The 12,865-nt window shown below is 44.0% G+C and overlaps 1 protein-coding gene across 3 annotated transcripts in view; it reads right to left on the reverse strand.

Moving 5' to 3' along the window:
- The window catches only part of WDR7 (WD repeat domain 7), a 113,619-nt gene extending 100,774 nt beyond the window's left edge, over positions 1 to 12,845 (reverse strand). Inside the window, exons 1-4 of one of the 3 annotated variants that reach the window (XM_048931554.1) lie at positions 12,618 to 12,845; positions 2,832 to 3,003; positions 1,721 to 1,827; positions 49 to 127 (exon numbers count right to left, since the gene is read on the reverse strand). In XM_048931554.1, the coding sequence (XP_048787511.1) occupies positions 49 to 127; positions 1,721 to 1,827; positions 2,832 to 2,990 (345 nt within the window). In that variant the 5' untranslated portion in view covers positions 2,991 to 3,003; positions 12,618 to 12,845. Of the gene's footprint in view, positions 1 to 48; positions 128 to 1,720; positions 1,828 to 2,831; positions 3,004 to 12,248; positions 12,352 to 12,617 lie in introns of those variants that run through there. The other 2 variants (XM_048931557.1, XM_048931555.1) reach the window with 2 other exon arrangements.
- Positions 12,846 to 12,865: the final 20 nt, after the last annotated feature.

The following is a 12,865-nucleotide window of genomic DNA, read 5'->3' on the forward strand; positions in this document are numbered from 1 at the left end:
TGCTATACAATGCAGAATAGGATTACCAAATAATACACAAATACCAACCTGTATGCCAGTGTGTGTGCAGGCTAGCTTAGTAAACTCTATGCATCTGCCATCATTCACATCCCACAGACACATCTCCCTAAAATACAAACGACAGATTACAACTACATCCAAAGTATTTCAGTCTTCCAAGGATTTAAGAATTATTTACATTGGAATAAATTAAATGCTTATTATTGACTGTATGAATTGCATTTAGACAAAGAAACCACAAAATCTACTTGAGCATCCAGTGCTACCCAAATCTGTGCAGACTGTTCTTCTCTACAAAGACAAAAGGAAATGAATAAAATACCACACTACATCATAAAACATCAATATTAATTAAATGCAAGTACGTGACTGAGGATTTCCAATTTCTCTCACAGTTATTTCAAGTCATTTGTGTACATCGATGGCACCCCATCAGATATCTGAAGATTAGCTTGCCTTTTCCACATTCGTGAGGAAGAAAAATGAATTACAGAAAACCAGAACTTTATCACACAGCAGTGAACTCTGAAAGTTTTCAGAGATTCCAAGCTGATGACAGGTGGAAGCATCATCTGGAACTCTCCAGCAATTCTAAGACCAACTTGAAATCAAAGAACAACTAACAAAAAAGAGTATCAGAGAGTATTTTTCTGGCCTACCTGATAAGAAAATATTACAGTTACCTCTAGGAATTAATTCAGACTTCAGAGAGCTAAAAAAAAGCATTTACCCCTATGTACAGATTTTTCCCCCTACATTTTGACTTTCGAAATTTTATGCCTAAATTTATTCAGAACAAAATCTGTCAGTGACTTTTCCCTTTTGTATCAGATGTATCATTTCACAAAGAAATCTTTTTTGTTCTTGCCCTAAACCCCCCCCCAAAAAACTACTTAGTGCTGAAATCACTACAAGGGGGAAATTCTAAGTTCTGACAAACTACGTTCACAGTGTTCAGATTAAAAGACTGTTTAAACGTATTCCCTGGATAAAAAGAAATTATTTCATTTTTTGCATAGGTAACTAACCTATACTTCTCCAACTTATGCAGGCAGAAAGTAAGAAACAGAGGTGAAACATAACCCCATCTTACTCAATGCAAGTCAACAAACCAAGGCTATTTGTTCTGACTGAAATGCTCATCTCTCTTCTTAGAAAGCTGTTCCAGATTCCTGCTGACAAGAGCAGTTTCTTCAACTACCTGAAACCTCTGCCCTCCCAGAGTCGCTTAGTCAGAGTAACGAACTATGGCCCTCTTGCTGACATCTAAGATGTACTGTCCCACAGTTGGCCAGGGTAGGAAAGTGAATACAAGGGCACAGTGACTGCACCCTCTCCACACAGGGTTCAGCTGCCCAGGCTCATGGCCAGCTCTGATAAGTAGCTATCTGGCCTTGAGCAGCAATGAGGGAAAGCAGGGTGCTGTCTCAGCAGGGCTCCCCTTATCTCCGAAGCCATCGTTATGCTCAGGTTCTCTTCCCACCCCTTAGCACTCAGTCACGCTGTGTACCCCAAATTATGACCACACTCAGTACCTGCAGTGGAGAAGTCCCATCATTTGGAATATTTACAGATAGTGGACTAAGTAAAAAGCACTGTGGAATGAGAAGACATAGGTGCAAGCAACCTGATCTCTACTCTACTCGAAACTTCCATTATTTAACAGATCTGCATATTAATAAATGCTCAGAGAACTCACCCACTCTCTGACGCACTCACTATGTACTGCTTCTCACTGGAAGCAGAGGCCTTTGATAAACAAGTGATTGAGGCTGTGTGACCAAACAGCAGAGCTCTGGGATTAATCTAGAATCAGGGAAACAAAATGTGAGAGAAAAATAACAGTGTTACTTAACTAGAATACGCATATTCCAGATTTCTGTTTTATACATTATATAAATATGTGGCTACATGTATACATGCACATTTTATTAGCACACCTGTGGACATATAACCTCGAAAGCGTTTGCACAGGATGTGCTATGTTGCATGAAAAAAAAAACATTTCTACCCAATAACATAATACAAATCTGTGTAAAAATTTACTTTGCATAATACTCGTGTTAACAGTGATTTTAAATGATAGATTGAATTTGACCCAACTCAAAACAACTGTTATACTGCAGCAAGTTTCCCCCAGTTGAGCACATTTCACAGCCCTACACATCTGTTTATAAACTACATACATTGCATTCATTGATTAAAAAAAAAGAAAAAGTGACTTTTATTTGTCCTTTCTAGAAGGTAATAGTCATTTTCTACTGGCCCCTCCTTCTTTATTTTTTAAACATACTAAACAAACAATTTATGGGAATAACTCAGATATTGAGAATTTTAGGTATTCAGTACAGTAATGTGTAATGTAAAATCTATATTTAAAATAATTAATCAATCTTCATCTTTGCTACTAGATTTCTTTTCTCTTTCAGTTTTCATGGTAATCAGCAGATTAATCAAGTAATAACCTTAAAAAACTCCCTAGATACAGTCCTCTGATCTCTGGTTTTTACAAAGCAGCTGCATTGAAAACAACTTAGAAGAGCTTCAGAAAAAGAGGAAATAATTATTTAAGATAAATTACTGAAGGAGCAGTAACAGAATTCAAGAGCAAACACTTCTCTTTCTATTGTGAAATATTTTCTACCGGAAGTGGATGGCGTGACATCCAAGGCCCATCATGTGAAGTGATGAAGAAAGGACAGATGAACGAGTACAAAATGACCAGAGGGGATGCCGCCATACTGAACAGTAAAATCACTTTGGTAACGAGGATAAACACCTTAGGCACAATCTGAACTCAAGCATCTTACCTCTAAATCTGGAGCAATGTCCCAGAGACATATCTGGCCATCGTGGCAGCCAGTGACGATCATCGACGCGTCATCCATGAGCAGCAGGGTTGATATGCAGTGGGTGGGAGCCCTCTGGCCCCACAGGACAATGGGCAACACGAGGCTGTTCCCAGCCATCCTGCTTTCACACCTGTCAATTTCAGCAATACTAATTAATTAGGTCTCGATGGATATGCCTGCTCTTCAGCTGACACCCTCCTATCTCACGAGGCAGTAAAAGATGAGTCTGAAGTGACTTTATGAACATTTTATCCTAAAGAAACAGTCACTACAACATGCCGCTCCTCAATTAAAACACAGTATACAATCATCTCTTCTCTCAGTGAGGAAGATTTTCATCCTCACAGATGCACCAAATAACATATTTACACAACTCTGAACCTTTCAGTCTCTGGTGTCTAAGCCCTCATCTGCAGCACTGGTGGCTGAAGGTGTACTTCTACAGCCTTCCTCAGAGGGAAATCTGTGAGAAAAGCTTCTTAAGAGGGGCAGGCAGTGAGGGAAAAGGAACTGGAACGTGCAACAAGTGACTCAGTTGTGAGACAAGAGTCACTGCTAGAATTATCAACGTTTAGAACTAACAAAAGCTAGAAAAAGGAAATACAGCAAGGGCAAAGCACTTCTCAATCCTCCACCACTGCCAGCCCTCTGAAGCTGGATCCTAAACAAGAACTGATTGAAAGTCTGAGACTGAAAGAGGAGGAACTGATCTATTTCTGTTGTCGCTTGCTGCAGCTGTTACAAAATAAAAATTGCATTTTTAATTCTTTTCTGGACCCATCCCATTCATTGCCAGCCATGTCAGCTGTCCCCACAGATGCCCAGAGCTGCAGTCCAGCCACGAGTAGGGAGCAGGAAGGGGAAATGTGAGCTGGGGAAAGCTGCAGCACACAACCCGGGGATCTGAGCAACAGCAAGGCCAATAAAAAACCAGTTCTGAGATCAGCAGGAGATTTGAACACCAAACCAAGCCTGTTTTTGTTAGCAATACCCTGAGTTTACCAAACACTTCAATGTTCAGACACAAGAACTCTTCCACTTTGCAGTACTTGCTAAGAATAAATGGAAAAACAGAGCACATAGGCAGCAAGCAGAACACTTACATCAGATACGACCAAAGTTTTCTTCATCTCTTACTGAGAATGCACATAGTGCTGTAGCAGTTGCTCAACTACCCTGCAGAAGAACTTTGAGCTACAGAAAGTTACTGAGAAATGAATGGGAAAATCAGTGTGCTAAATGAATGGAGGAAATGCTCCTAGTGTTTCCTAACAGAGGTTTCTGTTCAGAACTTTGCATAGTTCAAATCAGTATATCCCATTTCCCAGCTATTCCCACTATTTCCCAGCAGAATTTCCCATGTAGAGAAGTGTAAATACGGCAGAAGAATTCACTGAAGGAATACCTCAGCACGTTTTCCTGCCTTTATATTAATGCATATGCACTCATCCCACTGGCATGATCTTGTAGTACAGGTGTGTGCTCGCAGACAAACAAATCTTTCTACAGTCGTTTAGAATATGGAGAAAGCAATTCTGATTGATTACAATGGAAAAATAAGCAGCAGAAGAAGAAATATCCTCAAATGTGCTCATCCCCGACAGCAACCCCTATCCTTCTTTTTAATGCAGACAGCACTTTTTTACCTTCTATTTCAAAAGCTTTTTTCTGCCATGCTACAGGGAGCTCAAAACAAATTAATGCTATCTCTCATCTGTATAAACATTACACTGAAATCTCTTCAAGCACATAGTTTTAGAGTAATTTGGACAAACACTGACTCCATTTCTAGTGCAAACAGTCCCTGTGGCAGCAGCAATGGAACATGTTAATAAATACAGAAAAAGGGGGGAAGGGAAGCAGCAAACAGCTGAATAACACAGCTTGGTGTTACAGACTGCAGTGACAACTGAAAACTGGCCTGAGTCTTGGAACAGAGGACACAGGCAAGCCGGATGCACTAAGCCTCACGCTTCTGAGAAGTTTGGGATGCAGAATGGTTTTTCAGTAAATTCAAAGGATGAGAACAGTAACAGCAGTCACTACAAAGTGTCATCTTATGCCCAGCCTTTTTTTGCACCCAATGGGACCACAGTTATTAAAAATTGAGCAATATTACTTAGTAAATGAATACAAATACAGACCAACAACCAAGCACGCGCTCTGTTCTGACACACCACCCTGAGACGAGTGTTTGTAACACACGGCTGTAAATGCAGTGCTGTTACACAATGCTGGATCAATCGTTCCGTGTCTGGATGATCAGAACACAGAACTGCAAAACATTTTTCAGAAGGCATAAAGGATGCAGCGACCTTAATAAAGGCAGTGTACCTGTCAGCTGAGGAATTACAAAACCTCTGGCCTAAAGGTACTCGATTTACAGATATAAAGATGATAAAAAGAATTGAATGAGATCCTAAAATGAAGATTGTCCAGACGCAGTACAAAGATGCATCACAGAAATACAAAGTCAACTTTTTACCACATTTTGTAATGAAATAAAACAGACGACACACTGGGAAAGGCAAGCTGAGAAATTTCTGTTAAGATGAAGTATTTAAATCACAATGAAGGCACAATATTCTGCACCAATTTTACTTCAGCCAACTACTGGGGCTCAGTAGCTGTGGGCTGGAAATACGGGATTGCCAAAGTCAGTCCCACAGCATCCTGCCTGTACAGCTGCCCTTCATGGCTGGGAGCCACACTGCACTGCAGTATCCCTGATGCAGCTTGTTGGCACACACTATACCTAGGTGCTTTTTTGCTTTGGTTGGTGTTTGGGGTTTGTTTTTTTCTTTGTTTGTTACTATTTTATATATATATATATATAAAAATATTTGACCTTCAGTTTAACCTACAAAATAACTTTCAGTTGATAGCAAGACAATCCATCAATAATTTTAGAGCTGGAAAATTCTGGGAATAAAAATGCTGATAAGCAACATCAAGTCTCTTCCCATGCTTTTCATTTCCTATTGCTCATAGATCAGGGAATGCATCAGAACATTTCCATAAGTCATCTCTGTGATCGTCTCAGCGATGCAAACAGCTGCATGCTGGGATAATAAAGGAGCTTGCCTACCAGGGTACACAGTTGTTTCACCATTTCTGCAGTAAGCCTGATGCTTTACCTATTGCTATTAAAACAAACAAACACAAACCAACGTTATAAATATACTTAACATACTGAATTTTCACGAGGATATTACAGCAGTCACAAGTATTACCACATATAAGTAATCTAATATATCTTGTACCTTCCATGCAGACCAAAGTGAGGAAGCACTGCAAACGTGAACAGCGAAATCATATGTAAAGGCTTACAAATATTCACATTCCAGAACTTTTATATAAAAGAGAGACAGTTCTTAGAACTTCTAATACCAACCCCTGGGAGAGAGAGAGAGCAGAAAGAAAAGCTACCTCTTGCCTTCCAGTTTTTTAGTATGGCATCGCAAAGCCTTCATTAAAAACTTCATTTTCAGGAAGTACCACAAACTCATCTCAACTGGCGCGGAATTCAGACTGCAAAGAACAGTTCTCTACTGCCACCGAGCATCAAATACATTCCCAGTAAAAACCAAAAGTCACTTAATGTCTGGAAACAATCAATATAGAATTTTTTTTTTACATCAATGATGACAACTCCAGTAACAAATAAACACAGTACCTATTGACAAATGGTCAGAAAGCACGCAGTGAACCACTGCAGAGGAAACCCTGTGTTCTACTTATCCGTACCTCTCTAGAATTTTTGCAGAAATAGGGACTGGAAATTTTAACTGGACAATGAACTGCAGACATCAAACTGAGCTCTTCCTCCTTAAAAGTCCTGTCAGCACAGACGTGGCTGAGGCTTTCCATACCACTTCCACAGGCGCTTTGGTGCCCTCCTCCACAAGCACACAGAAAGAAAGAACGACCTTGCGTTACCACATGAGTACAGAAAGCCACCTGTAGGGTACTACTGCGCTTCACTTCCGAACCACCCCTCTCAAAGTCACAATGAATGCCCAGACGCAGAACGGCTGGAAAAGACCTTACTGAAAAGACCTGACCAAAGGGAGGCTCTCAATTTTCTCTAATATTCCCCAGATCTGAAATTTTTCATTTGCTTTTTCCTGCAGTGGGAGCTGTAATGTGGATCCAAGAACACTCTCTCATATACTGACTTTGGAAGTTACTTCATCTCACGTCTCTGGACTCTCAAACCTCTTCTTCAGTGTCTTCAACTGCATTCTTTGTAAAGCGAAAATGACACTTTAGATTTCCAGATAAAACACCCCATCCCATCCTGCCCTCTCCCTCCCCCCAAAGAAACCCCAAAAGATAAATAATCTGTATTTATTTAATAATAGGACTTGAAAGAATATCAATATTAACCTGCCCTTGCATGAGTAATGAAAAAAAAAGAAAATAACGTACTAACTTGGTGGAATAGTCAGTGACTCTCCGCAGCACTAAGAAGGCTGGTGTTCAGGCAAATTCCATAATCTGGGAAAAAAACCCTACTTGAGCAAGGCTATTAAACTGCTTTCTCAAGTACAGCTTATTGCTTAAATGCTGAATTGCAGATTCATTTAACACCTTCACCAAACCACAACACCATCAACACCATCAACACCATCAACACCATCAACACCATCAACACCATCAACACCATCGAGCACTTCTTTCACATGTATAGCACTGGTAAAGTGTTCACAGCTAACTTAGGGAACAAAACGGCAAGCGGAAAACAAAATGCTGCCTTCAGATGAAAGCCTGTTTAAGAAGAGGCAAAGCAGTTGCAGAGAAGATTTTAGCAGTTAACAGTAGTGCACTGCTCAAGAAAATCAGGGACATGACCTTCGAGGAGCATAGGAGTGAAGATGAAGGTCAGATGTATGATCACAGAGCTTTATGATAACGGTTGCTGCAAGAAATCAAAGATGGAGCCACAAACCTTCCTCTGCTTGTACGCAAACTCTTCCTGCAAGATCACTTTACTTGCAGGTGCCTCAAGCTTTCCCACACCTTTCAGCCATGAGACGCAGCCTAGAGATATCATTGAACCTCCTCAAAATCAAGACCCTGAGACAGCTCTGTGATAACAGTTTGTAGGACCAAAAAACGCACCCAAAGCGAACTGATTCCTGGTAGGAAGCCCAGCAGCCGGTGAGGAGCTTTCACCTCTGCCTTGTGTTGGGACAATAAAACCAGCTCCCTAGCCATCCAGCTGGTACCAGTTCTGTCCCCAGTGCATCTGAGGATACATGTGGGTGCTAAAAGAATCTGTCAAAAAAACATCTATGAAATGACTATTTCTTTATCATGTACACTCTCCGTCTGTAACAGCTCCAAAATGAACCACTGAAGTCTGCCAAATGAACATCTGCTTCTAAATGTAACTTATGCTCAAACAAAGCAGTTCAGAAATATTAATAATAAACCATTCCCTTCCCTATCAGTGTTTACCACATATTAATGCATTTTTTCTACATTTTCAGTAGAATTTAAATTACCTTATTCCTCAGATTGTCACCAAGCAGAGAGGGCTGCCATCCATGACATCAGGAGAAGCCTTCTAAAAGGATTTCATATTTTCACACGAACAGTAATTTTTACGCCTAACATTTTTTGCACATACAGAATCTTTCTCTCCTAAAGTCATGAGTTAAGCACTGCAATACCCCTCCTAAAGCCACCCACATGTGCTCACGTATCCATGGCAGAGGCTTCTTTGTGCTACATCACGGCTTCCATTTGAATTACCCAATGGTGATTACAATTTTTTTACTAATGGCCTTTTCCATTTAATACATGCAGCTGGGAAAGTAGAGGATTGACACAGCAGGGAGAAGAAAACAAAATACTGTATCCAGAATTGCACAAATGTTCAACTGTCAGAACACGCACATTTAGATATTCACACCTTTCTTTGTGTAGATGGTGAATAAGCAAATCTGTTACTAAACACAAATGGTCAGCAATGTTTGCTCTGTTAATAACGTTCTGCTTGTTTCTGAATGCCCGTCAGGAATTGTCAGAGGCTTCTGAAATGCATTTCAACTCATCATAAAGGGATCAAATGCCAAGTATTTCTGCCTTCCAAGCCTGTTGCAAATCCAACAGAACGGGTGGGGTGGAAGGAAGGCACTGCAGCAGATCACAAAGAAGCTGAACAAGATCTGGGCCAGATACAGCTGCCCAGGATCACGTCCACTCCTGCATATACACAACCTACCCAAATGCTTAACTGCTGTCAGGAAGAAACTTCCTGGCACTTCCCTCTGCTGAATTCACAAGGCTCCTCTTGGCTCATCTCTCCAGGCTGAGGCAGCACACCTCTGTGAGCCTCCCTCCTCATTCTGTACCACCTGTAGACTTGCCCTGTCCATCGCCTGTGCCACCTCTGATGATATTAAACACCAGAGGATTCAGTACCAGCCCTCGGGGTGCAACACTATGACTGTCCTGCAGCAGAACATCAAGCTGCCCATCACCAACCCTCTGAGGCTGTATGCTCCACCAGTTTTCAATGCGCTCATCCTAAGCATGTATCAGCAGCTTGTCCATGAGGATGCTATGGGAGCTGTGCCAAATTCTGCTCCTCTTCACCCATCAGTCTAGGCGTGGGAGGCAATCTCCTCTCTGTAAATCCATGCTATCTGGAAAGTCAGAGAACACTTCTAAAAAGCTAATACTTCTTCAGCAAATAAATCCATGTTTGTCTGCTGGGGGTTTGAGTGGCTATTTTTGTAGGTTTTTTTCTACTAGACGACATTTTGGGCCACATTTGCATGATACAAAACACTGGAAAAGGATCTACGTGCTCAGTTCTTTAACTCCAACACATCTAACATTTTCATTTCGGCTCGCATCAGATGAGCACTGAATACAAAACTTAGAGAGCAATAACTTTGCTCTTTGTCACAGGGTTGAAATGCAGCTGTGCTGTGTGATGCCCACTGCAGATGGGCACCTTTATCCAAGCTGAACTTTCTGCTTTGCAAATGAAAAAAATATTATTGCAACACTGTGCTAAAAGTCTTTATTAAGAAAGCAGAATTGTCATTTTTCGCTAAGAGAGAGTTATGAGTAAACAGGTGAAGAATGCAATCAATGCTGCATGAAACAAATTCATCATGGTGACAGCAATGTCAGGCAACCAGCCTAGCAAAAAGCCAGGCAAATCTGCCATCACCATGCACGTGGACAAACATGCATGCAAAACAGGCCAGAAGATGGTGAGCCGAAATGCCAGGTGCATTTGTCTTGGTAATTAACCATACCAATTTCAAGACAAAAACAAAAGCAAATAACTATCAAGGAGAACCAACGCATCCTAGCACAGCCAAGAGGTGCAAGGACTGCTCAAAGTAAACACAGCACACTTCATTTTACTGCCCTGAATATTCACACTGACCTCAATAAACCCACTCATTACATCAGAATTAAGCGTATCTGCAGGAGGGAACTAACCTCTGCTTGCTCCAAGCTATTACGTTGATCAAGGATTAAAAAGGTACAGGCACCTGGACTTCCTTCATCCACCCTGTAATCTGCTGAGCTCTCCCACAGCCGTGTGCAGGCAGAACCTCTATCCCTCATGCATTCTCTATTTCTTCTCACTCATTCACCTGCATTGGGCATCACACAGCACAGCTGTATTTCAAGCCCTGTGACAAAGCTCTCCTCGGATATTTTACACAGCACTTGATTTAGCCACGATGTGTTACTGTAACACAAAGAAAAGTATTGTGAACATGGTTCCAAACCTTCCCAACACAATCAAAATCAAAAACAAATGCAACAGTACAAAAACATGCCTTCCAAAACAGACATTAAAAATCCAATTAGTTCAGACACAAACTCCTTCCTAATCTTCATGATGTGCCAATAAATGTGGCATTCCAGTAACAGGTTACTGCTTTCCGCAGCCAAGCACAGGATTGCAGAACATCAACCCAAAAGCACTTAACAGCAGGAAGGTAACGTGGGCTATCCCATAGAAACCCACCTCATGGGTATACAGATGAATGCAAAATCAGATAAAGGAAGTGATAATGCCACATAGGTGGACATGGTCAGCTGGGATGCACTGCTGGATGCTGCTGGTGTAGAGGAGGCTCAAGGGAGACCTTATTGCTCTCTATAACTACCTGAAGGGAGGTTGTAGTGAGCTGGGGGTCAGCCTCTTCTCTCATGTAACTGGTGATAGGACTAGAGGGAGTGGCTTCAAGCTGTGCCAGGGGAGATTCAGGCCAGACGTTAGGAAATACTGCTTCTCTGAAAGGGTGGTCCAGCAGTGGAATGGGCTGCCCAGGGAGGTGCTGGAGTCACCAACCCTGGAGGTGTTCAAAGAACATTTGGATTTTGTGTTGAGGGATATGGCTCAGTCAGTACTATTGGTGATAGGTGGACGGTTGGACTGGAGCATCTCCCCTGTGAAGAAAGGCTAAGTGAACTGGGTCTGTTTAACCTTGAGAAAACAAGGCAGAGAGGGGACCTGATCCAGGTCTATAAATATCTAAGGTGAGGGGGATAGAACGGCGAGACCAGACTGTTTTCAGCAGTATGTGGAGACAGGACAAGGGCAAACGGCCAGAAATTCCACACAAATGGGTGCAAGAACTTCTTTACAGTGAGGTGACAGAGCACTGGAACAGGCTGCCCAGTGAGGTCGTGGAGTCTCCTTCTCTGGAGATGTTCAAGACCCACCTGGACACCTATTTGTGCAACCTGGTGTAGGGAACCTGCTTTGGCAGGGGGGCTGGACTCGACAATCTCTCGGAGGTCCCTTCCATCCCCTATGATTCTGTGATTAGCATTATGCATCTGTGACTGGATGGTCTTGTATGTCTTTTCCAACCGTGGTGATTCTGTGATGGTGTCAGAAAGCTGTTTCAGCCGTAATGGCTCTCTGGCTCCATCCAGATCCTGCAGCAGAGCTAGCAGACGCCTCAGAAGCAGGCTGCCCTGGCACCTCGCTGGGCGACACGGGGAACCCACACAGGTTTTTCCAGATCCCAGCTGTCACAACCGCGTTCAGCACTGTCACCCCATGAGCTGCAAAGCGAACTCCAACCCGTACCCCTATTTACCAGTGGCATCGGGGCCGGCACAAGAAAAGGGAAACAGCCTCGGGATGCCACGAAGCGCCGTGAATATGCGGCACCGAGGGTGCAGCCGCCTCCCCTCCCACCCCACATACACACCGCCCCCACACACACCGCCACTCCGCGCCGTGACGCCCCGCCCGCACCGCGAGAACGATCCTCGGGGGCCGGTGGGGCTCGCCGCCACCCCCCTACAACATGGCGCACCGGGGGGCTAATGCACGGCGCGCCGCGGCTGGGAGGAGGCCGCCGACTCGCGAGCGCTCACCTGTCCCCGCCGCGGCTCTGCAGAGGAGCCCCCGGGCGCCGCGCTCCCTCGAGCAGCTGACGAGGCCGGCCGCCGCGGCGCCCAGTGTCGTAAAGCCGCCCCCCGGCCGCCGCGACTGACGGCACGCAAAGGCAGCGGCGTCGCCATAGAGACGAGCGGCGGAGCGTGACAGCGCGGCGCAGGCGGAGGGCTGCGGCGGGCACGGAAGGCGCCGCGTTCGGTCTGAATCCTCTGTGAAAGGCGGTTCCGCCTCATCAGTGTGCGCATCGACGGGACGGACCTCTCCTGACAGGAGAGCAGAACTGCGGGCACCTCTACGGGACCCAGCGGCGGGATCAGAGGCGACAAAGACCGAGATGTCAAACGTACCTGAATCGTGCTATATCATATCAACGCCGCCGGCCTCCTGCGAGTGCTAAGCTGTACGGCAAAGGCCGCGGCCGCCTCGTCCTCCTCGGGGCCGCGGGGAACCGGGCTTCACCTCAGGCGTGCCCCTTACAAAGATGGCCGCCTCCCTTCACACGTGCCCCTTACAAGGATGGCCGCCTTGTTTCCGTCGTGCCCCTTACAAAGATGGTGGCATCGCTTCCGGCGTGCCCCTTACAAAGATGGCCGCC

The sequence above is a fragment of the Lagopus muta genome, chromosome Z (genome assembly GCF_023343835.1).
Source record: "Lagopus muta isolate bLagMut1 chromosome Z, bLagMut1 primary, whole genome shotgun sequence".
Taxonomy (NCBI): domain Eukaryota; kingdom Metazoa; phylum Chordata; class Aves; order Galliformes; family Phasianidae; genus Lagopus; species Lagopus muta.